Here is a 26,848-nt window from a genome sequence, read left to right on the forward strand (position 1 = left end):
TATATTATATTATAATATACTAAAATGTTAAGTAGTCATACATCTGAGAAATTAAGAAAAAGGGGTTAAGAAATTCAGTTAAAAAATATATAATACATTTATTTTACAGTGCAACTATAAAGCTAAAATACTTTTTAAAAATTTTTTAAATGTCAAGCTCTCAAAGCTTCTCTTTCCTCTCTTTTGACAACAGCTCGTTTAGAAGCATTTCTCATTACAAGTTAAAGATGGTTGCGTGTTGTGTTCCCAAATTAATGTTATGTCACAGAGATGGAGTTTGTTTGAACTGCGCTGCTCTGAGACACTGAAAACATTGGATCATGAGCTGCTCACGTGTAAATGAACACGTTGCTGTGCCTTACTGTGAAACACACAGTACAAGTGTTTTTTTTTGTGTGTTTTTTTTGCCTCATAATCATGTAAAACTAATTCCCTTCATTCATTCCTCAGCAAACTGAGATAATCTTCAATTTGTTGCACCGAATAAAAGGGATTTCTTGTGTTCCCACTTCTGGTTGAAGATCATCACATGACTTTGTTCTTGTTTCAGGTGGTTCCTTCGGCTCCAGTCATGGGGGATACCGACTACTCCGACCCATTCGATGCTCGTTTGGACCCGCGTCCTGAAACCGCTCAAGGCCCGATCACTCCCGAGAACAACGGCTACATGGAGCCCTACGAGGCCCAGAAAGTGATAACCGGTCAGTCAGACGTGTCCTGTTTCTTTTGGTGTGTGTTCCCATAGCCCAGAGGAGTCTGGTTTGCCCTTTGAGTCGTATGGAGAGAATGAAGTATGAGTGTCTTTCTCAGTGACTCCCCAGACATCCAGTGCTGTCAGACAGTGACTCACTGCTGAGTGTCACCGATTACAGTTTTATATTCATGTAATCTGTTCCATTGTTTTATTCCTTACAAAATTGTTGAACTTTGCCCTTCTCACTTGCTGATTTGAGAGATCTTTAAAACCTAGACATTTTAAGACATCGTCAGGGAAGACTGTTCCAAAAGGTTGCCACAAACATTTGACTGTTTTCTAAGAAACCTGGCCAAATTGGTGGTACCAGCAAAGTCCAGAGAAATGACGATTATAACTAACTCGTGCAGAGTTGTTTAGTCATGACGTCAGGTTGCTGGCTAGGAAGGCTAATTTGCTATGGGTTCCCTCAGGAATTTCCTATGGGTTTTTAGAATAGTGCGTTTTGATTTATGAGAAAATGGGGTCTGTAGTTAGCATTAGCTCAAGAGACTTTCACATTTGGTTTTGTTCCACTGTGTGAATGACACAGTCATACCCCAATTTACCTAATTTCCCCTATTTTTACATTCAGATTACCTTTGTTGTCATCTAACGCTCACTTAAAATTAAACTTTAAAAACACTAGTACTTTAATAGCACTGTTAACTGAAAATGAAAATTCCGTCGTCATACTGTATTGTATACTGTAATTTTGTGATACCGAATTTCACTTGTATCAAAATGTCTGGTTTTAGTGTTTTAATGTGTTCAGACAATTCATGTTTTCTATAAAAATTTTGGTTTATATTTATTGGCCAGGATTTGAATACCAATGCTTCCCCATTTCACATTATCTGCTGATTCAAGGCCGCAGTTTAGCAAGCTATCTTTTAGCTAAAATGGAAGTGGAAATTTACAGTTAGTTTATTTATTTATTTAGAGGAATATGTTGGTGTAGCAATTTGTATTTGTGGTTAATTTCAAATGGGCTTTTAACCAGCAATGCAAAATGTCAATTTAGAGCACGTTTACTTAAAAATGCAAGTTGCTAACATGGTTGCCTGATTTGTTAAGTATGTAATAAACTCAGATCTTTATCGTAGCTGTAGTTCTTATTTAGCGACTTACTAGCAGCTAGCATTTTAAAGCACACAACTGCTAAAGCAAATTTATGTGGGAGGTATGACTTAAATGACTTTTTAACTTATGTTATACAAAGCACAACCTTATTTTACTCACGAAAACTGTTATTCTGAAAAACCATTACAAAATTTCCTATTTCCAAAACTGCTAATGCTAACTCTTCTGGACACAATTTCATTCGTATTCAATGTGTTAGTTAAATAATTAAATATAGCTACAACTTAAATGTTGTACCTGGTATTTGTTTGGGGTTGTATTTTCTGTACTTCTTAGAGCGTCATGACTAGCATTAGCTTAGCAGTGTGCTAACACGACTCCCATCTCTGCTATTTAGCTACTGCAAATCAATCGCTTGTGATGTTCCATTTGAGAGAGGATCACTCATTTTCTCACTCAATCACACATTATTATTATTATTATTTTTTTTTTTTAAGTTTACCTATTTTTAAGCTGCAAAAGTTGTCATCGCTGTAGTATACATAGTTACATAGAAAACAATGAGAAGGCATCGCAGTGAAATATAAATACGAGCTCTGTGTGAACAACCACTTAGACGGTAGCTGTCTATGTAGACAAACTTTGCTAGGTTTTGGAACAGAGCTGAAATGTGATGCGTTCCTTAGATATTTTCAGGGAATTGTGTTGTATTTTCTCGCCGTAGGACCCCAGCGTCCACCTTAATTTCTCCTCAGATCGGTCTTGACTTCAAGGCAGCCTCATTTAATTTTCAATCCATCTCTACAGGTTAATCTCTTCTCTCATTCTCCATCAATTCTCAGGTACGGGGGAATCTAGCAGCCCCTCTCTCAAGCGTCACAAACGCTTAACATCAACACACACTCCCGTAGCTCTCCCTCTCCCTCCACCTCAGGGTCTGTCCCTCAGGGCTTCCTCTTTGTCGCTATGGAGACGGCTAAGGAGCCCAATAGAAGCAGGATGTGTGAAGGTTAAAGTTTGTCTTTCTCTTGTTACTGTACGCCTGCCTGATTTCTTCTCAGTCTTTCTTTCTTTCTTTCTTTCTTTCTTTCTTTCTTTCTTTTCTTTCTTTCTTTCTTTCTTTCTTTTTCTCATTGAAGCACACGTCCATGTATTCCTTTCCAGGCAGTCCATCCCATGTCTGGTCTGTTTGGTTTGACGCTTCTCGTAATTTTTAATGTCTGGCCTGTTTGCCGAATGGATGTCTTTTGTAAATTAGCATTTAGGGTTGAAAAGATTGAGAGGATGTTCAGATTTCTATACAGCGTTGATTCAAATACATTTGTGTTCTTTATTACATATAGTGTCTATTAAATACGGTGTTTGCACAATATATCGGTTCCATATAGGTTTTTAACCGATATAAAAAATTTTCATTTATTGCATTGATTAAAATTGGATATTTCATTGTGCATGCCAGTGTTGTTATAGTTTACTAAAGCTTTTACATTTTTTAAAATAAAATATAAATATTTAATAAAAACCTAAACTTAAAAAGCTTAAATGAACATTAGAAATGTTCCCCTAACTGAAATAAACCAAGTTAAAGTACTTTAATTACTAAAGCTTTAACTAAAATTAAAATGAAACTGAAAATAAAAAATAAAAGCTAATGTGTGTTAATAGTGTTATTTTGGTATCATTTATCAACTTTTTTTTTTTTTTTTTAAATTGATTTTTTTTTTTTTTAGTTTGAAGGTAAAATTTTATTAGTTTTGTTATGTGTGTTTTTAGGGCTGCCCTAAAGGGCTGTTTTTTTTTAGCTAACAATAGTAACCCTGATTGTGCAATTCACTTGTATCATTTAAAATGATTGAATTTTATGTTTAATTTATTTAAACACAATATTTTAGTTATTGGATAAATGATTATCGGTTTGTCGGATTTGGCCAGAATTGTATTGGTATCAGCCGGAGTTTTAATACCACTGTCTCACGAGTTCACTCTGATTCAAGTCAAAAGTTTAGCAAGCAAACTTTAGCTAAAATGAAAGCATGATATTTCTCAAAACATTTTGTAGTTGCAGTTCTTTTCATATAGGCTTTTAACCGACTGTTATTTTTGCTGAAAAGCACTTGGAGGTCATTCAGACATCCTGTTGTTTGGTGCTTGTCGTTCGAGAGGTATGATAATGGAAATGGAAATGAAAATGCCCATCAGGAGAGATGAGACCCCGGTCCTTGAGATTGGACTGGGTCTGCGCACACGCACACACTCGCATCTCTTTCTCTCTTTGTTAAGCCCTCCCATATGAAGCCGGCAAGCTGTGCAAACACAATTTGTCTCTCCTTCAGATTCATACCCCGCCACTCTTCACCAGACATTTTCATAATTAATGTGGCCCAGGCGAGGGAGCCCAGCTGTGGAGCCCAGGGAACATATCGATTTATTGTTGTGTCTTGATTTAACAGCATGGCCTGTCTCACACCGTTTTAATGAACACATGCCACAATGAAACTTCTAGAAGATGCCTGAATCAGCTTTCAAACACAACTGTTATGACAATAATCTTACAAAGCCAGACGTTGGACTATCAACACAAAGTCTGGTTCACTTTGCAACTTATTCTGACCACGAACTGCACTTGGATGGGTAGAGGCCATGTGACTGACATACAGTGTGAATGACCACAGTTTGGTTTTGTTTAAAGAGATAGTTCCCCCAAAAATGAAAATTGGCTGAAAATTTACTCGCTGTCAGGACATCCAAAATCTAGATGAAGTTTTTTTTAATTCGTTTTTTTCCCCCTTGGAACAGATTTGGAGAATTTTAAATTTAAATGAAAATTGTGACGTTTTTATCAGCTGTTTGGACTCTCATTCTGACGGCACCCATTCACTGTAAGAGGATTCATTGGTGAGCAAGTCATGTAATGCTAAACTTCTCTAAATCTGTTCTGATGAAAAACAAACTTATCTACATTTTGGATGACTTTATAACATTTAATTTGGGAAAGTTTATAACAGGTTTGTTGTTTGTTGCAGAGCTGCAGAGGAGAGCTGGTGGTGGAGCAGGAGGCTGGGGGAGAGGGGAGGTCCAACTCTATGACACCCCGTATGAGGAGCGTGTCCCAGGGCAGCCGGATCTGCCTGAGGAGGGGAGGGAGAGCAGGCTGCCGCAGGACGACGAGAGGCCCGCTGACGAATACGACCAACCGTGGGAGTGGAAGAAGGAACACATCTCCAAGGCTTTTGCAGGTAAATCGACTAGCCGCTTTAACTTGCTTGGTTTTATGCATCATCTGAGTTTGAGGGGAAAATTTTTTGTTATTTTGTAAAAGTTGTTATTCTTAAGACTTCATTTAACCGTTCATTACGGATTGTGAATTATATGGTGCTTTTTTAAAAATATATTTACCTTACTGATGTTCTTTTAAATTAAAATTTTAAATAAAATACGCTTAGTTATATGTTAATTTGAAAATGTAAAAAAAGAAGGAATTTTAAAAGCAAAAAGTAAAAGTTTTAATGAAGTAAATGAATTAAAAATACTAAATAGTTCTGTGTTGACATCCAAAAGATTTGTTTGTAACAGTAGATTTAGGTGAAGGATTATTTTACATTTTTAAACAAAAATGAAATAATAAATTACTTTTAAATAAATATTTATTAATAAAAATAATTATAAAAACATATAAAAAATATATATAAAATTAATGTGAAAATTAATTGTGAGCAGCATGTCCTAATAAAAAAATGAATAAATAATGAGAAAGAATTAACATAATTACATAATTTTAAATAAATTAATAAGAACTATTTAAAAGTACATTATTAATGAATGCAAATTCATTCATTTGTTTGTTCATTCATTTTTTTGATTAGATTAAGGTAAGTGTTTTTAAATGATATTTCTAAATAAAAATTAAATAAATGTATTTAAAAAAAAAAAAAAAAAAAAGCTTAAAAGTTGCTTAAAAGTAAATGGCCTAGTAGGCCTTCTTTCTTTTTCTTTTTTTTTTCTTTTTTTAAAAATAAGAAATGACTGGAAATTGCTAAATATCTAGATGGCACGTCTCCACAGCACCATCCAGCACATTGAGGTGAAGGATTCAGGGGGAAAGTATTTTTCATTGTTGCCTGCAGCAGAAAAGGGCGCAAAGGAAAATCAATCTGATTAAATCGTTGAATCTCGTATTTCACTTGCAAACACGCTACATTGTGGGAGTAAAACGGTTGTGAATGCTGTTTCATGTTGATTCAGTTTCATGTTCTACCACTGATCTGAGGCCAGTTTTATAGATCTCTGGATAATGATTTAAAGTGTTTTGGAAACAGAAGCCTCGAACAGCAATTAGGAACCACAGAAGAAACAATACAGCCTGTAGGAATCAATTCTTCTTTCTTCATTTATGTTTCATTGCGTTGTTTGGTATATTTTGGTTTAGGTCATTAGCAGTTTTGGTTTTTGGTGGCAGAGGGATGTGAAAAGTGCTCCATATGGATGTTATTGGATCCAGTGAATGTGGCCCTGTGTGTGCGTGTTTTGCAGAACTCACGGGCAGTAGATGAAAGCAGTGCCGTGGGGCCAATCCTGTTTAATTGAGCTGTATCTCTGCGTCAGGGGTCAAGGTGACACTGGAATAAATCATCCCCCGCCAGGCTTACCACGAACACCTCCAACACACAAACACACACTTTTTTCCATTAATTAAGGTCTTTCTCAGCATGTCTGAGCTTCAGTACAGCAGAACCAGTGGTCAGCAGTGCCATGCGTGAGCACAGCACTTCCCAACATCGAAACAGCAATGGTTTACTGCTGCAGAAGCACTCTATATTTTTAGCTGAGAGACAGAAAGTGTGCGCAAGGGGCCCGTGGTAACTGCTGATGTGACGACCTGCTTTTGTAGCACAGAAATAAAGACAGAAAATAATTAATAAATGCCATGATTGCATATTGTGTGAGCTATAGAAATTGCATCTGATCCTGGTCTGATGGACCCTGATTATTTAGGGCTTCCTTAAGACAGACTTGTCAAAAGGAAATGGTCATAAAAAAAAAAAAAAATTATCCTAAAGATATCACCTCATTTTAAAAGGTTTTATTAATTGTATAAATTTGATATATTTTTGAATGAATAAATTACAAAAATACATACACATAAAAATAATGTAAAAATAAATAAATATTAAAATTAAATTCATTCATTCTGTGGGCAACTGGTTTCCATAGTGCCATCTCTTCATTCTCTTGAGCGTCATTCCATTCATTCTTATTTTTATTGCTTATATGCTTTATTTACCACTTTATTAATTATTAAATGATTATTTTTTTACGTTTTTGAATAACTGAATAATGAAAAATAAATAAAAATAATGACAAATAAAATAAATATACACTAAAATAATTTAAGAAGAAATATTCAAAAAATATTCAAAAGTCAATTAATAAATAATTATATTTTAGATATAATAGTTATTTTGATTGCAATCATTCTTTGGGCCGCTCGTCTCTACTGTGCCTTCTTATTTTAGTTTTTAATTACACTTTTTTTAATAATAAATTACACTTAAATAAAAAAATTATCAAATAAAATATACAAAAATAAATTATGAATGAATGCATTCATTCCTTCTCCAGATGGCCATATAATGGGTTCGCTTGTAACTGCAAGATTTGTGTGAGGGGTTCAACCGAAACGTATTTTTCGATGGTACAAATGAAAATCAATATGATTAAATAGTTGAATATCGTATTTTAATTGGAATTGTGCCATTTTACAAGAAAAATGGGTTTCAAGTAGAATCTGTTTCATATACTACTGATTTGAGGCCAGTTTTATAGATGACTGGGTAATGAATTAAACAGTGGTTTTGAAATAGAGGTCTTTGTTAAGACCAACTAGCCAACTAATTGTCCAATATTTGTACTTTTGGACATTTTCTAGTAGCTGCACAGCTCCACCACTGAATGGCGATGCTGAAAGCACAGTCTTGTGTGTGTTGGTGCGAGTGAAGAGATTTGTGTGTAGAGACGGGGTGATGGTGAGGAGGGGGCTGTAGCCTTGTGAGTGGAGGGCTGCAATCAGTCACACGCTGACACCTTCAACCTCCCTCCCTCTCTCACCCTTTCAGCTCTGACAGGTTTGTCCTCCTGCAGTGCTGACACACTCGGGCTGATAAACCACCGCAGGGGTGCAGGGGCATCTCCATCCACCTCCTCCCCCATCTACCCCTCCAGCAGTGGTGATTATCACACTCAGGGGAGAACGGAGTGAAAAAGATGACTGGACTGAGAGTGGGATGAGCTGAGGGGGACAGAGAGACAGAAGGACACATTAAAGCATCTTTAGCACATGTATAGCCATTTTCAATTTGAGAAATGGTCTGTGATTGGACCATTTCAAAACCTTCAGCCAATCAGATGCTCTGTTACTATAGGTGAAACATTAATTGCATTGTTTTATTTGCCAGATTCTAAGGGGCGTCAACTAAAAACTGAAAATGCGTTCTGCCCATTTATTTACACAAAAACATTGCTTTGGGAGCCTGAAAACACAAACTTTTGAAAATGTAAAATGTAAAAAAAAATGTAAATTTGTGAAAATGGTGACGTCATGTCTTTGCTTTTTACATGTTTGCGTAGTGCTTGTTTACTAATTGACATCGCCAACTACTGGCCTGGCATGCAAAATACAGCATTTTAAGTTGATTTCGCAGATCTGTGTGAATAGGAATCGTTTTGACATTGTTGTCTGTACATGAAAAACGCAAAGAAAACTTTAACGTAGGGCTGGGCGATAATTCGATAACGATAATTATCGCCATTTATAATTTTCCGCAATAAAACGATATGAAGAGTTCGATAAATGTTCGATATAATGTTTATGCACCAAAAGCGGAATGAAACAGCGCGACTCATTTGAATCGCGACACACGGACCGTTTATCCGCTCGGATCAAAATGAAAACTGCCGCGTGGCACAAGCTCGCTGATAAGACGGTCAAGTGAGCACTAAACAAAGCTGTGAGTTCCAGTGTGAAGCGCTTGAATTCAGCGACGAACACAAATGACTCTGTGATTTTAAACTAGTTTAAAGTCAGACAGGACAAACATTGTGTGCAACGAGACGGTCAGAAGGGTTTTCAGTCTACACATCGCCATTATTTACCATGGATTTACTGTAGTAACACTCACGGCACCATGGTATTGTGGCAGAAATGTGGGATATTCACATTGAATTTTATAACAGGAGTAATAGTGTATATTTATAGTGTATGTATTTGTGATTTAAGCTATTGCGTGTGTGCATTTATACTGAATGTTTTTTGACTACTGTTTTTTTTATACAAATAGGCTACCTAAAAACCATATAGTTATATTTTTACCATGGTATTGAGGTGTGGTGTTTTAACTGTTTATCATGATTTAAATGTATGCTACTATGGGGGACCAATGCTTAATTAAAAAAAAAGCAAAAAAAAACAAAACAACTTGGTCAGAATAAATTTAAGCATATAAAACTGAGGTTGCTACAATTTTTACAGATGTTGCTGATTTCAAAAATAAACAAAAATTTACCTCTGCATCCTAACTCAAGCTACTATCAAATGTGCATTTCTAAGAGACAAAAAAAGCGATATTATTTAGGGCTGTCGTGATTCGTCGATTTTAGTCGACCAGTCGATTTTTAAAAATCACCGACTTCATTTTGCTCGCGTTGACTAACCGGCAAAATACCGGAAGTGGCGCATTTCACAGACAAGAATCCATAAAACACATTATTAGACTATTTTCCAAGGCTGCATGATATATTAAACCCATTTAAAAATCATGATTAAGCATAATTGTGAATTCACAAATGCTACGATTTAATAAAATAATTATATGCGACGCAGTTCTAATACAGTATATCAGCTTTAATTATTTACATGCGTGTAGGTTACGTACGTGCGTCACACAGCGGCTCTGTTCACAGTAGCTCCACAGAAACTGTTATCATTTACATGTGTGCAGCGTCTCAAACTCCATCTCTGCATGTTGTTGTGAGTTTGAGTTTATTATAACGTTTATCTGGGAACGCAATGTGTGCCATTTCATCAGATTTGTAAGGTAAATCATTTATAAATCTACACAAACACAGGAGAATACATCACGATTTCAAAATAAAAGCTCAAACCCTCACTCTGAGTTTACACGTTTTGATGTCCACATATTCATTTAATTACAGTGGCTATAGCATTTCTGTCCTAAAGAAATGGCCAAATATTAAAGACTAAGTGGACATTTAAATTAAATGGTTCTTAGTCAATATTAAACAAGGATTAGATCACGCAGTAATGTGTAAAAACAATCATCAGGCCGTAGGCGCCCCCTGCAGGTCTTATGTGTAATGTACATTAGCTCTATTGTTTATAATACTTTATGTATTTTAACCGTTTTGTTCAATAAAACCATATGATTTTTTTGCTTTTGATACTTTATTTTAACTAATTATTATTGCATCATTGCTATTATTTATGTATTTTAAGTCATTTTAAAAGCTATTGTTCACTTAAATCTATTTTTATTACCACAAAAAAAAAAAAAAAAAAATTATAGGGCCCTATGAAATCCGTTTTATTTCCAAATTTATTTATTTTTTCCTTTTTTCAGTTTTCTATACTCTTTCTTTTAATAATCAAAAGCATCTCCAATTAATTGATTTTATATATTTTTTTAAAATAAATTAAAAATAAAAATTCTCAGAAATACTGCACATTTTACATTTTTCACCTAAATAAATTCTGGTAAATACTCCTTTAAAAAGTGTTTTTTTAATTATAATTGTATTATTAGTAGACTAGAACACGTGAATATGTTGTCATTCTTACACTATAATACTGAACTTTGATTTCAGTGATTTGGACTGGGATGGACACTTGCTGCTTGCACTCTGTTGCACTTCACTTTTGCTTTAAAAAAGGATTTAATAGAAATTTGGATTTTATTTGGTTTAATAAAATATTATGTAAAATTGTTGATTTTTGTGTGTGTGTGAAATTAATCGTTTAGATTAATCGATAAATTAGTTGATAGATTAATCGAAATAAAAATAGTCATTAGTGGCAGCCCTAATAATAATAATATTATTAATAATAATAATAATATTATCAGGCAACCCAAACCTGTTTCTTGATTTGAAACAATATCACTCATTAGAACATGCAGAAACTAAGAAATACATTTTTCTATTTAGATATTTATGTTGTTAAGGAAAATTAATGGTCTGGTTTATACAACTTTCACTTTGGAGCAAAATTCTGGCTTTAAACTTTTTAAAACATTTTCTTGTCAAATCTTTTTTTCTTTCAAGATTTAATTTATCGCAATTTAATTATCGACTGATATGAAAAAAATTGTGATAATTTTTTTGGCCATATTGCCCAGCCCTACTTTAACGTTTTTAGCACACCGTTGTTGTGTAAACATACCCTAAAGCAGCATCACATGTATTCTTCACAGAGAGGCAATCCCGGAATGCATTTCAAAAAAGTGGAATGCTGGGCTAACGCATTACAAGTGAACGCGAGTTACGTAATCAGATTAATTTTTCCAAATAACTGGTAATATAATGTATTACTTTTTATTTTACAAGAAATTATCAGAGTTACTTTTTCAAATAAGTAATGCAAGTTCCTTTTTTCCCATTTATTGACTGTCGTGTGAGCCATGTAAACATGATGGATCGTGTAGCTCTAGACTGAATGCGAACATGCATTTACTCAAATAGAAATGCAAACTCAGAATATGATGCAAACCTGTAATAATTAAATACGTTAAATTACACAAATATCCTTTATTTTATTATTGCTGAAGAGTGAACTTGCTTCTGTCCTATTTTTCGTACAACCTAGAATGGCAGCACAGCTGAAAGGTTTGTTTGTGCGTGAATTTACATTTCCTTCAGCTTGAGAGCATGAAAAGGCTTTTGTATTTGCCAAAAATATAAAGTTTTTGTATTAAATATAAATGAACAATCCCAGCCCAGATGAGAAAAAGTAACGCAAAAGTAACATAACGCATTACTTTCCATAAAAAGTAACTAATGCAATTAGTTACTTTTTTAGGGAGTAATGCAATATTGTAATGCATTACTTTTAAAAGTAACTTTCCCAACACTGCCCCAAGCCAGTTAACGGCAAATCTGCCTCAATCGATTTCATTGATCAATTCAATAATGCAGCCACCTGCTAAGAAAAATTTTATGGATTCATTTAGAAAAAATCATGCATAAACAATTGCGACAAATTGTAATGCTCTTTACCAAGATGTGCTACCAAAGGCATGCAGATGTTAAGATGTAGTTTGGGTTAGGGGTTAGTATTTGTGCAATTGGCACTGTGAATGACATGACCAATGACATCTTTCGATTTGGGTGCAGGGCGGGGTTTGCACTGAACTGGTTTGGGGGGGAAATCATGTGGAAAAAATCCATCTAAAATGGTGAGTTGAGAGAAATGTTGACGGTGTGGTTATTTTTTGCTTCGTAATCAAAAGAAGTAATTGAACTGAATTAAAAACGTATTAGCTTATTAGTTATTAGCTTAGCAGCATGCTAACATAAATAGTTTCTTGTCTAGTTTGTCACTCCATTCTGTGTGCCAAGAGTTATAGCCTATGAAGAGTGTTATAAATCACTTATGAAGTTATGCTTCAGCTAGCATACTACTGTGTAAGATGTCAAAGCAGCTTGCTAAGCTACAAAAACATTTTCGTCCTTTTAGAAATCATGTGAGAAAATTAACATACGACGCTATGTCAGTACCTGTTAAGTATTTAGCAACTTGATGGCAGTGCTTTTACTCCTTTTACATTCAGAGAGTTTAGCCAATCAGAATGTTGGTCATTTGCATATAGTCTTATGGTGTTTGCACACCAAAAGTGAGTTTAATTATTTGCATGAGTAGATTACATACAAAGTCAATGCAAAGGTGTGACTACACATGAATTCGCACTGACCAGCACGAAAGATGTGAATTGTGCGACGCAATGGCTATGAACGTGCGATATTCGTCTCAGTCACGTCTTCCGCACAAGTTGAAAAACTCAAACTCAAGCGGGACATTCGAATAACATGTTGTCGCGCAAGCCAATCGGCAAAGAGCTTATTGACAATTCTGGTTATATCAGAAAATGAGAGCACGCGCAATGTTTTTTGTAACCACGAGTAATCTGGAGCGATTGCACATTCAGAGAGGCTAGCCAATGAGAATGGTATTCATTAGCATATGCTCTTAAAGATACAGTAGCAAAACGTAACACAAGTGGCCCCCAGGAAAAAAGTAACATTTTCCCAGCTGTTTGTGTTAGTCTTTGGTATGATCGCTTAGTGTAATTTCATATAAAACATGTCCAAAACGCCTTTGCTTGCGTGTTGACATTTCTTGACAACAGATACTTTTGTTTTCGTGATGGTGGTGCTGTTGCTCATTTCACAAAGAGGTTAACTCATCAGAATAGTAGTCATATAGCCTTAAAGGTATAGTAGCAAAAGGTATTAACGTAAATGTCCCTGAGGGGAAATATAACATAACAATGGCAGTGCTGTTACTCATTTTACATTCAAAGAGGTAAGCCAATCATGATAGTGGGTCATCACCACATAGTCTTAAAGGTATAGTAGCACATACTAACGTATCCCTCAGGTAAAAAATTAAATTTTCACAGCTGTTTGCAATGCTTTTTAGCACAATATTTCAGTGTTATGTCATAAAAAAAACATATCCCAGACTCCATTGCTTGTACGTTGACAGATGGTTTAGTTTTATTTGCATTTCAGCTCCATTTTCTGTCTCAGTTCGGTTGTTAAAAGTGTGACTATGACAGTAAAATCTTGGCCCCAATCCAGTGAGCCTTAATTAGGCCATTTCAAAGCTGTCACTATCCACTCAATTACCACAATCACTTAAGCCACACGGCCGCCCGGCACGTCCCTCAAGCCTCTCTGCACTCATTACCACGCTAATCAACCGCAGAGATGCATTCAGCAACACGCCACCGCCTGTAGATCATCGAGTCACGCCGGTAGAGGATGTGAACGCTGGTGTAGCTGTCCGTCATTTTGTCCATCAAGGCTTGTATGTGTTCTTGACTTGGTTTTGGGGTTTAAAGGAGTCACAGAATAAAGGATTGTGCCAAGTGGACATATAATAGACGTATTTTCGAATATGTCCCCTTTAAAACTTCTCACACTTTTCTCGGAAGGCTTCGGCCCAAACCGAAGTGCCATTGGAACACTTGTGTGGAGGATTTGGTTTGGCTTCGAGGGCTGCTGAGGGAACATGATTGGTGTGAGTGAAAGAGAGGGAGAAAGTGGTGGCTCGCGTGTCCTGGGTCTGTCAAGCGGCTGTAAGCAAGCCCGGGGGAAGCGAGAATGGCTCCTATATCAATTTATTTCCCTCTCTTTCTCTCTTTTTCTCTTTGTGACAGTAATGAAAAGGCATGTCCTGGTAATTCGCTCTCGCACAAATACACTGAGGCAGGAGAGAGAGGGATACATGCGGGGGGGGTGGAAGAGGGAATATCATCTCACTTAAGAGGAAAAATGAAAGCGAGAGAGGAAAGAGGGCGGTAAGTGGTTTACAGAAGATAAAAAGCTCAGACAGTGGAGCGTAAAAGGATGAATGTAATGAAAGGGGAGAAATGGGATTTTCTTAGTACTGTTTTTCCGGTAATTACAAGAACAATAAGTGAGGTAAATAGCACATTAACTTTATTTGTCATTGTGACCATTAATATGATCTCTGTGCGGTAAATATAAATGGAATTTTCCCAGTTTTCTCAAATTTTACTAGAATTAGGTGATGTACAAAATATTTGTTATTCACAATGACTTGGTGACGAGGTAAAATTAATCAATGCTATAAACGTTGCAATTGTTTATATGCTCTGTATTTAAAAAAAAAAAAAAAAAAGTATTAATGTTTTATATATATGTGTATGTGTGGGTGTGTATGAAAAAAGTAATTATTGTGTAGGTAAATATTTATATAACTACATATAATTACAGAAATTAAAATGTTCCTACATATTAATTAAACTGTTTATATATTTATTAATATTTTTATAAAAATAAATTTAATATAAAATATTCCATCTATCGATCTATCTCTATCTAATATGCATAATGATATATTTATATGAAAATGATGAATATGAATAGATAAAATATGCATATGCAGACAAGAATGATTAAATATTCATTCTTGTTACTTTTGTGAAAAACAATAAAAAAGAAATGTATATTGAGTATTGTAAAATGGCAGCAAAATATTCAGATTTAGCAATATCGCAGTCTTAATTGTCACATTAGCAGTAAAATCTGTGCATGTTAGATGCCACAACGTTAATTGAATCCAGACACCAAGAAAAAAAAGCCTCCAGATGAGGTTTTACAGCTCGCATAAAATGCTACCAAAGCATAAAGGGCATTAAGAGTTTGTTTGCACCTTTGGTAATAACATCTATTGTGTAAATTGAGACTTAATCACAGTTTTGCAGTGATGTAATATTGTTTCTTTTTATTACATGCTCAAATGAGGCTTTCATTATTCCAGATGGGCTCTCGCACTTAGAGTAATCTGCTGTCTCTGCACATTTCTAGCCAGAGACGCATTTCTCTATAGCCTTGTGCTTTAGTAGTAATGATGTATGAATGCTGTGGCCATCTGTCCCAGCGTGATATATTGTAGCCCAGAGATGACCTTTGTGGCGAGTGGTTGGCGCTCTTCAGTGTGGGTTTTTTTTTTGCAGGCCCACTAACAGGCACTGATGCGTTGCCCTTTGTCAGTCTGACTGGGTCTGACAGGCATGCTGGAACCGCAGTAGTGATGGGACAGTTAATGTAGAGCATTACAGTCATACAATGAAGGGTCGGGAACGTCTCGAGCCAGTGTTAGATGGTTAGGCACCTGTAGGTCTATGGAATTAGAGAACATGGTATGTAAATCTCTGTCTGTATAGAACTATTAGGCACAGACCAAATTGCCCTTAAACCATCAAGCATCAAAAAAATGTGTTTTTGTTTGGTACCAAATTTTGATACCTAAGGGGTTAAACTTGTCCACACTACGCGACTAAAAAACGCATGTTACGTGACCTTCATGCTACATAAGAAGATTTGTAAGATGTATACTACGCTTTTACTCAAAACTCACTTCAAACCACCATCGAGTGTTTATAATAACTTCCGATTGCGATCTAATGTGTGTTTTGGCCATATAATGTTGCTGAAATATGCCATTTGTAACCTTTTGTATTAAGCTAATCGCTATACCGACTTACCATTTCTCATGCAAACATCCTGTTATGAAAATAGGCATAAAAATCACTAGCAAATCATATACTGTTGTAATAAGGTATTTATTATTTTAGTTCATCTCCTATCCTGAAAAGTCTGTCTTGCAGGATTGATTTAAAAATGAGCTTACTGCCAGATTCTGGAAGATAAATTCTTCAAACAGTGGTACAAGAGGATGTGATGCTGGTCCTTCAAGAGTCACTCTCAACTTATCTGTCCATAAAGCCTATAAAAAAATCAATCTTCGTGTATTTCACAACACTTCAGCATGTTATTCTTATTAAGTGAGAGTCATTTAAAATATTTTTTTACCCAAGCAAAGTCTCTGAGAACCTGACACCTTGTAATTCTGGAGACTCCAGGAAGGTTGCAGTTCTGTAAAATGATGGTGCTGGAGACTAAATGGTTCCTGATGGTTTCTCATCTAATTCTTCACCTTAATTCTTAATTCTTTTGCAGTTAAGGTGTCTCTTCTTCTCCACCTGTTTTTTCTGACCTTGCTGACCCAATGAGCATTTCGCTGCCCAATGGTCATGCCTTAACTTTGCTAATTCTATTATCTGTTATTATTAAAAAAATATGACCAGAATATCAACTTGCCTAATAATTCTGCAAACACTGTGTGTGTGTATAATAAATATATATAAAACAATTATTTTTTTTTTTGATTCATGTAAACTTTAGCTTCTGAACTTTAAATCAAAACATGATTTTGATCATGATTTTATGGCATCAGTTCTAAATATTATTTGTGTATTTTGCTTTAATTTTATTAGAAATAGGCCAACAGCACCCCCTATGAAATTAAAACCCGTTACTGAGCGGTAAAATTATATATATATATTTTATAAAACACAATTTTTACATTACAAAAATATATGGTTTCTTTTATTTAATTTTAATTGTTTTTTCAATTTTATATTTTTATTATTAATGGCATATTCCTTGATTTTTATATTATTTTGCATTTTTATGTTTTATTTATATGATATTTATTCAGTAATATATAGAGAGAGAGAGTCGAGGTGTATAGTATAGCTCATCTGCATGGTTGGTCACTTCAGTTGGTTCATTAAGAATTACACAGGATTATTTGTGAAATCATCTGCATTATTGGTGGAATTAGGCAGATTATTTACAGGGTTAGCCGGGTTTGAAGAAGGATTAGCGGGTCCACTCTCTGATTCTAGTTCTCCAGATGGGACCATTGTACCGCGCCAGGCATCAATAATGCACAGGGAGCGGGGCGAAAGAGTCTGTGACATTCTGTCTTCAATAATTCACCAGTCAGCGGGGGATGTATGGGCCCGCCTGTTTCTTTTTCCAAACATCACCCCGTCGTGTTCTTTTCGAGAGGGCGCGATGAAGGGGGTGGAGGTGTCGGATGGTGGTCTGTTTATAAAGATGTCACACATCTCCCCTTTGGCCTATTCTTCATCTTGTAATCCTGTTTGAGAGTGTGATGTGCTTTTATGCGTTACAAGGCACTCCATGCAAGTGTGTGATTTGGAATTGAGATGAATGGGATGCACAAATGTGGAATTTTTGGACCGATAATTTAGCTTTTTAAAGTTTACCCGTTCTAACTAGCTGAATAGGTAATTAATTAAAAACAATTCCTAAAATAATCTGAGAATAAGATCAATTTTGGACTTTTGTTGTTTAGTGGAACATGCATCAATTAAGTTCTTGGAATTCGGTACTGAAATTATTGGAATTCAAAAGCAGAAAAATGTGCATCTCTAGCTTTAATACATTGCAATGGCTCCTGTTTGAGTGTGTATATATGTGTTGGTAATGAGATTTATGGGATTGAGATGGTAATTAGATGTTGAGTCAGCTCTCACATTGCATTTCCTGCCTGATAAGCAATGTGTGAAGACTGACATCGGTGGATTGTCTCTCTTTTCTCAGTTATCTCTGTTTCTCACCATTTTCTCTCTTTCACTGTCTGCATCATTCTCTCGCTCTTCGCCGACATAGATATGAAAGATCTGACCGAGCTGCCGTGGCCTCCTCCGGTCGGACAGCTGGAGGAGGAGCCCATCTGTGGCGAGCAAGGTGAACTTTGACCCCTCCCCGCCACTGCTGCCCCTCCAGTGTCCTGTATCTGTCGAGCTTGCTGAGTCACTGTTTTGCTGGAAATCTCCCGTTTGCTTCCCATTTGATTTAAATCGCTCCCACTCATGCTGCTCTCATCACAGTATCATGTGATGACTGCATGGGGTCAGTTCTGTCTTCCAGTTATGTTTTCACTTGGGATGACACCATATAACAATTCTAGCCAATATCAGTATTGTTATCGTTAGCTAAAACTATTAAAAATAGTTTTTCGTTAATTGACAAAGCTAAAGTGAACTGATATAAACAGTAGATGAAAATTTTAAACTTGAACAAAAATTAGAACAGAAGTTAAAGTTGTAACAATATTATTAAAACTAAAATAAAATTGAAATATTTAAAAAAATTCAAAAGCTAATAAAGTTACAAAAGCAATAAAAAATTACTTAAACTTGTGCTAAAATTGAAATAAAAACTGAAAATATATAAAAAAGCAATATTCAAAGCAAAATATCAATAAATGATACAAAAATAACACTAGCTGATACAAATAAGGTGATAATTATTTCCATTTTGTGATCGATCATCAATAAATGGTGGATTTTGTTATTCTAAAAGACTAAACTAAAATCAATCATTTTAAATAAAATAAATAAAAGGCCTTAACAACGGGCATTAGGACCCGGGGGGAGGCTGTTTCTGCTGCTGTACACGCTAGTGACTGTTGACACAATTGTGCAATAGACACGTCATTTTGTACTTGCATTCAACGATCCAAAACAGAGAATCTAATCACCATTCAGGCAAAAGTTTGCTTCAAGAATGACTCACACTGCTGATGTGATCTAATCGTGTGATAATATAGTCCCTACTAAATGTAAAAACACAAGAAGTATGCAAAATTAAATATCCTAACAATAAATCTATCGATAAATTAAAAAAATATTGGCAGATAACCAATTAGGTGCTTCCCTAGTGTCCACGCTTGACGGCACAGTTGAATTAGCGGTGGCAATGAATAATCTAAATGTTACAATATGAGAAAGGAGCACGTAGAATTAAATTCCTATCTACCGATAAATTTAAAAATATCGGTTGTTAACCGATAAGGTGCCGAAAACTTGTGCATCCCTAGTTTTCACACTCTATTTGATATTTGAGTTTGAATCCACCCCTCCTCTGGATCCACTGGAACCCTGGTATGTTTGCGTTATAAACGTGCCACCTTAATTTCCTACAACCCTCTTGTTTTGTTACTCCTTGCTGTTTTGGTTTGTACTCCTGCTCTGCAAAACAAGTATTGTTAACTGTCCTAACCAGGCGTGATGTAACGCGCATACACATTTTTCGATTTTATGTTTATGTAAAACAGAATTTTAAAAATGTCTGTTTATTTATTAAAAAGAAAAAACTGAAATATCACATTTACATAAGTATTGCAACAAAACTTGACATTTAGCTCAGGCGCCTCCCATTTCTCTTGATCATTGCTGAGATGTTTCTAAACTTTGATTGGAGTCCACTTGTGGTAAATTAAATTGATTGGACATGATTTGGAAAGGCACACACCTGTCTATATAAGGTCCCACGGTTAATCGTGCATGTCAGAGCACAAACCTAGCCATGAGTTCAAAGGAACTGCCTGCAGAGCTCAGAGACAAGATTGTATCGAGGCACAGATCTGGGGAAGGCTACAAAAAAAATTTCTGTTGCACTTTAGGTTCCCAAGAGCATAATTCAGAATTCCATAATTCTCAAATGGAAGACGTTTGGCACAACCAGGACTTTTCCAAGAGCTGGTCGCCCAGCCAAACCGAGCAAATTGATGGAGAAGGGCCTTGTCTAGACTGGTGACTAAGAACCTGATGGTCACTCTAGTTGAGCTACATGATCATATACGCTGATGGGAGAAACCTACAGAACTACAAACATCACTACAACACTCCACTGATCTGGGCTTTATGGAGGTGTGGCCAAACTCAATCCTCTCCTCAGTGAAGACACATGAAAACACACTTGGAATTTGCAAAATAGTACCTAAATGACCCTCAGATTCTGAGAAACAAGATTCTCTGGTCTGGTGAACCTCAATTCTAAGCATCATGTTTGAAGGAAACCAGCTCTGCTCATCACCTGCGGAGTACCATCCCAAATGTAAAGTGTGCTGGTAGCAGCCTCATGCTGTGGGGCTGTTTTTCAGTGGCAGGGACTGGGAGACTGGTCAGAGTTGAGGGAAAGCTGAATGGAGCAAAGTACAGCGATATCCCCAATGAAAACCTGTTCCACAGCGCTCAGGACCTCAGACTGGGCAGAAGGTTCACCTTCAAACATGACAGTGACTGTCACTGTCATGTTGGACAACTCTGTGAATGTCCTAGAGTCGCCCAGCCAGAGCTCTGACTTGAACCCTATCGAGCATCTCTGGAGAGACCTGAAAATGACTGTCCACCGATGGTCCCCATCCAACCTGACCGAGCTTGAGAGGATTTGCAAAGAAGAATGGCAGAAAATCCCCCAATCCAGGTGTGCAAAGCTTACCCAAAAAGACTTGAGGCTGTAATTGCTGCCAAAGGTGCTTCAACAAAGTACTGAGTTAAGGGTCTGAATACTTATGTAAATGTGATATTTCTGTTTTTTATTTTTAATAAATGTACAGACATTTCTAAAATTCTGTTTTCACTGTCATTATGAGGTAAGGAGTATAGATCGAGGGGAAAAAAATGAATTTAAACAATTGTAGTATAAGCTGCAACATAACAAAATTGAATAAAGTGAAGGGGGTCTGAATACTTTCTGAATGCACTGTATGTGATGTTTAATATTGGATGTATGAAACAGGCTTTTCGACCAATGACATTTCACGATAGGTGGTGCAACTCAGTGCAACAAGACAGAAACCAATTTGTCAACTGCATTCACATTATGCCACAAACCATTTATCATGGGATCCCTAAATCTGAGATTGTCATGAACGAGTTTTATTGTTTTGTCATGTCATTCCTGGTTATTACGCAATGTTATAAAACTGACAAACTTTTTCAATCACTTTTCTACTTTTCAATCACTTTTCTGTTTGACATTGAATTAAGTCATTTTCTCCTACTGTGCCCATGCAGTGCAGTTTGAGGGTGCTGAGTGGGACCGTTCCTGTTCTCCCACAGAGCGCCTGAGGTGTCCCAGGCCTCTGCCAACCACAGGCAGCATGAAGCTACGCAAGCCCAGCGAACCTCATTCAATGATCGGCGAGAGAGTGGATCCCACCCTGCCCCTAGAGAAACAAGTGTACGTCCAACATGCACCACAAACCATTAGAGGTTTGAAGAAAAAATTGAGAGAGGAACAGAGACAGCTAAGCTAAAAATGCCGCAAATAGAATGCCATCCCATAATACATCTTGTGGCCGCTACATTGAAATTCTGTCATCAGTTACTCACCCTCATGTCGTTCCAAACCTTAATGTACGTACTTTCCTCTGTGGAAGATATTTAGAAGAATGTACAGTGAAAGTCAATGGGGTCCAAAACATGAAGACATTTTTTCATTTGGTTTTCACAGAGAAAATAAAAAGTCATACAGGTTTGGAACAACATGAGGGTGAGTAAATGGTGACAGAATTTGCATTTTTGACATTTTCAAAGCACTTGATGGTCTTAGTGTGGCATCTCGCACCTGTGGGAACGTCAACCTTGTGTATTATTGTTTTATGGCTATGAGAATATGATTTATGGGAGCGGTGTGCATGGTTGGGCCATTAGAACGTGCAATCAAGTGCGTCCAAAATATTGCTGCAAATTAGTCAGCTGTTGAGGATACAGAATTCCCCAGACACATCAGACGGCAGCTGGGGTCTCACAGGGAAACATGCCACGACAGTCACGAACACACACATGCTCGCTCGCAAAATATTTACAGGTGTCATATTCAACACATTTGGAGTATGATTAAACAGTTGATTTAGTTTTCTTATGAACATTTTCTATCCTCTTCGACCCTTAGAATTAAATGAGCTATTTTTGTTACTGTACCTTTAAGATTTCTGTTATGATTTGCTGACCTCTTTGTATGCATGCTGTCTTTCAGATGGTATCACGGCGCTCTCTCGCGCTCAGAGGCCGAGTCTCTACTGACCCTCTGTAAGGAGTGCAGTTATTTGGTACGAAACAGCGAGACCAGTCGCTTGGACTACTCTCTCTCTCTGAGGTACAGCACTGCACCTCTTCCTCCATCAGCCATAGCAACATTTTATTTCTCTGTTCCCTCCATTACCGTTAAATGAAGTGAGCAAATCTCATCCCCATTACCCCATTTCAGCTAATTGCCTTGTGTTTTGCTTCATTTGTGTCTAGTTGTCTGTATCTTAGTTGTTTTTGTTCTTCATTCTTACCTACAATTTTTCCCCCCCTTTTTTCACCCCTCAGTAGAGTTAATCTTTTCAAAGAAAATAATTGTTTAAAAAAAAAAAGAAAATATTGCTAATGTTTTTAATTTTGTGCATTTCTCATATATATTTATTTCCTTTATATTTATATAACATTTATTTCCTTGATTTTCTATAATATATTATTTTCAATATATTTTTACATTTCTTTTTATACCTTACATTTTATTTCTTAAAATTATAAATATAATAAAATGATATTTTTCAATTGTGTATTTTATATATACTGTACATTATAATATATAATGTTACTATATTGTAATTATATTGTGCATTTTACATATCTGTATTTTTAAAAAATTCCATTTATATTTTATAATATATATAAATATATTGTATAAATGTATAAGTTTTATTTGATAAATATATACTTTCCAATTTTTGAGTATTTTATTGATGTATATCTTACATTAAGTTCCTTAATTTTTATATAGTATAATAGAATAGAATGTTTTACTATTATATATATATTTTTACATTTGTTTACTACATATACTGTATATACTTTGCATTTATTTCCTTCATTTTTTAAATTTATACTACGACACTTTTTTTATTGAAATAGTCACATCGAAGTCTCAAGTTTGTGTTTGAAGCATTTCTAATTGTTTTAAACAATAACTATGGTAATATAGTAAAAACATTACATTAACATTATAACGTTTTATGTGATATATTTAATGTGTTACTATTAATGGTTGTTTTGCTATTAATAATTGCCTGTTTTAGCCACCACAACAATGTGGAGACTTACCTGCTGTCATGTGACATTTTATAGTCAGTGTTGGACAGTATTACATAAATGATCAATTTGATTTCACTGTTTGATCTCATATTTCAACATATTTACTCTTCTGTTGTTTTACTGTGTTATCATTCTGAGCATTTTCTCACAATTGTGTTTTTGATTTAATTTTCTCCCTTTCCTCCTTGGACAAAACGGCCCCGTCTCATTTGCACACTGATGTGCTTCCCGATAGGCTATCAGCTCGAGCGATAATGCTTATCTGGTTAAATCTCGCAGCTCTAATTACCGCCTTGATCCAGAACCCCTGATCCCCCTCCTCTTTCTTCTTCTTCTTTTATTCTCCTCGAGCTGTAATCAGGCAGGTGAACAGCTCTTCAGTTCACAAAGCTTCTCCTGGCGGCGTTAATGAATATGAATGACCTGCAGAAAGCCTTTGGCACACCTGAACACACTCCGTAATCACACACACCTAGTATTGCATGCACACTTTATAAGTCACGGGCAAAAACACTCCAGAACACGTTCAGTAACATGCTGAGACTTTGTTCACATGAAATCTGATTCAAAGCGCATTCGTACGACAACCGTGGGAATGAATGAACGGCGCTGTCTGATGTCATATCGTGGGCCGTCTACAGCCTCAGAGGCGTGATCCAAATCAAAGTGACAGCGGCTCAACGTGGAGAGCTTTGAACGAGCCGCCATTGAGATTCACAGGCTTTATTCTGAGCCCAGGTTTTTCTGTAAGTGACTGTTCGTCACGTACCTGGCAGATAATACCTTGTTGGAGATGACATGCTCCTTGAACACGCCAAGTCTTGAATTTCAACGCGCTGCTTGATTTTGAAAGGGGCGAGAAAGATGTTCTCAGCCTCCATGTGTTTTCATTCACACTTAAGGTGAATAGTATATAGTACAGTATGACAGCTTCAAACTAACAAATGACTTCCTGTTTCTATACTAAAGGGGAGGTCGAGAATAATATTCACTGTGCTGAAGTTATGATATTCTTTTACAGCATCACTACTGTCCTAGTTATCGCCGGTAATCTTTTGTTCACCGCTGACCCAAATACCAGATTCACAACCGCACCTAGGGATCAGGTTATATTAAAACTGTCGAGTCATGATAAAATGATCGGAATTTATCTGTGGTTAGTTTGCTGTCATCTCTATTACAGATCTATATTTCCAAAAAAAAAAAAAAAAAGTAGCATGCCGGTACTGTGATTCAGAGGCACTGTTTGATTACCATATTCATATACAATGGTCCTGTGAAGTAAATTAATAAAAATACCAGAATATTGGCATGGCATCAAAGTAGTATAACAAATTTAAAAGAACAGAGCAAAGTATTTTTATTTAATTTATTTGGGGAAATACTTTTTTTCGGGTTTATTTATTTTATTGAACAAAGTATTTTTATTTTGAAGTCATTATATTTTGTGGAAAGCATTAATTTGATTATCCAGGCTCATTTGTTTTAGCATTTCATTTCATTGCTATTATTATTATTATTATTATTATTATTATTATTATTATTAATTTTTTTATTTTGGGTAAACATTTGTTTGATTTTTCAGTCGTATTTAATTTGTGCATTTTATAAAACAGGTTGAAGTATTTTTCGCTTAGTTTTGTGCTTGTTTTTTTAGTTTAGTTTAGTTTTGTTTTTATAAAATACTTTTAAAAATACCACAGTACTGGCATGGTATTGTAGTATCAAATAAAAAAACTTGTATTACCATGATTTATTGGGTAAGGTAATTTTTAATAGAACAGAGTAAAGCATTTTTATTTTATTGTGGGGAAGCATTTTTCCAGGTTTGTCATTTATTTCACAGAACAAATTTACAGAGTACAGTTATGGTAACACTTTAGTATGAGGACCAATTCTCACTATTAACTAGCTGCATATTAGCATGCCTATTATTAACATATTGGCCGTTTATTAGTGCTTATAAAACACACATTCTGCATGACCATATTCTACATCCCTAATCCTACCTAAACTTAAATAATTAATTAACTTAACTACCTTACTAACTGTTAATAAGCAGCAAATTAGGAGTATGAGGCAAAAAGTAATAGTTAAGGTTTGTTAATGGTGAGAATTGGACCTTAAAGTGCAACCAGTTAATTTTTTTTATTGTATTTTGGGGAAAGCATTTATTTGGTTTTCAGGCATAATTAAACTGTGAGTTTTCTAGAAGAGATTTAAAATTAGTTTTGTTTTGTGGAAAGCCTTTCCAAGCTTATTTTGTTGCCCAACATGCCTGAAGATTAATGGCAGTGTTGCCTGTTCTTTTTCAGGAGCTGCCAGGGATTCATGCACATGAAGTTCAGCCAATCCAAAGATGGCCGCTATATCCTGGGCCAGAACAGCCCTCCATTCGACACCATCCCCGAAGTGATCCACTATTACACCACACACAAACTCCCCATCAAAGGAGCCGAACACTTGTCCTTGCTCTTCCCTGTGCTGGTTCAGACTCTCTGATTGGTCAGAGCACTGCAGTCCTCAGTGCTATGGGAGGAAACATACAGCCGAGGGATATGCCATTGGAAGTGAAGAGTTCAACACAATCAGCAACAACGTACACAAACTTTTTGGTCCCTCATGTTTTTAATTGTACAACAGCATCTGGTTGAGGACATCAACTTCTAAAATGGACATGTCAGATCAAATTCTAGTTAGATCTGCTCACATGCTATTTCACGTTCTTTTTAATAACACTTTTCCACCTCACCGAATGACCCTCCTATGAACCGTACCAGACTGGTGGCTTGTGTTCAGTCGGTGTTATTCTCCACTGGGACGGTGGATTAGCCGCTCTAATGTTTATTGATCGATTAGCAGCCTCTTAGGATGAGCAGACGGGCCTCTGTATTTTTATAGCTGCTGTAAAAGACACTTCAACATGGCTGTTTATGACTATCCACTCTTTAAAGTGTGTAAAGCCTTTTGGTTGTAGTAAAGGCCCTTGAGACCACACACAAATGTCTGGTCTTCTCAAGACAGTAGTCCTCAGAAAGCCCTTTTAATTCTTACATTGTCTTTGTTTGACTTTGTCACAGTGGCTGGTCGTAGATCAGTGCATGTCGGCAACTTATGTTGAGGACAGTAGCTGATTCTAACTGATAAAAAAATCAATGATGTGATGTTTGAATCATGATCATCTGCAGAGATGTTCCTGTAATTGGTATGTTAGGTCACTGATACAGTAAAATGCTGAAAATGTGTTTCTGTAGCTGCTGTTTTAAACTGATGTGTTCTATAATAAACTTTCTAAAGAGAGTGCTAGTTGTTAACAACTGTTGCTTCAAACTGCGCTTCATGTCAGTTGCTGACAATTTGAGGCATAGACCATTTTTATTTATTCATTTTTACGCTTTTCATCGAAAAACAATCTTGTGGTTGGGGTGTTTCAAACGGTTGCTAGTAGGTTCTGAGTGGATGATGGGAT

General features: G+C 36.0%; 1 protein-coding gene across 2 annotated transcripts in view; it reads left to right on the forward strand.

The window, feature by feature from the left end:
• Positions 1 to 26,674, forward strand: part of shdb (Src homology 2 domain containing transforming protein D, b) — a 30,971-nt gene extending 4,297 nt beyond the window's left edge. For both annotated transcript variants that reach the window (XM_058761520.1, XM_058761521.1), the window contains exons 4-8: positions 551 to 701; positions 4,840 to 5,052; positions 21,313 to 21,478; positions 22,277 to 22,396; positions 25,695 to 26,674. In XM_058761520.1, the coding sequence (XP_058617503.1) occupies positions 551 to 701; positions 4,840 to 5,052; positions 21,313 to 21,478; positions 22,277 to 22,396; positions 25,695 to 25,881 (837 nt within the window). In that variant the 3' untranslated portion in view covers positions 25,882 to 26,674. The remainder of the gene's footprint in view (positions 1 to 550; positions 702 to 4,839; positions 5,053 to 21,312; positions 21,479 to 22,276; positions 22,397 to 25,694) is intronic.
• The last annotated feature ends 174 nt before the right edge of the window (positions 26,675 to 26,848 follow it).

Source organism: Onychostoma macrolepis, chromosome 22, assembly GCF_012432095.1.
Source record: "Onychostoma macrolepis isolate SWU-2019 chromosome 22, ASM1243209v1, whole genome shotgun sequence".
Lineage (NCBI taxonomy): Eukaryota > Metazoa > Chordata > Actinopteri > Cypriniformes > Cyprinidae > Onychostoma > Onychostoma macrolepis.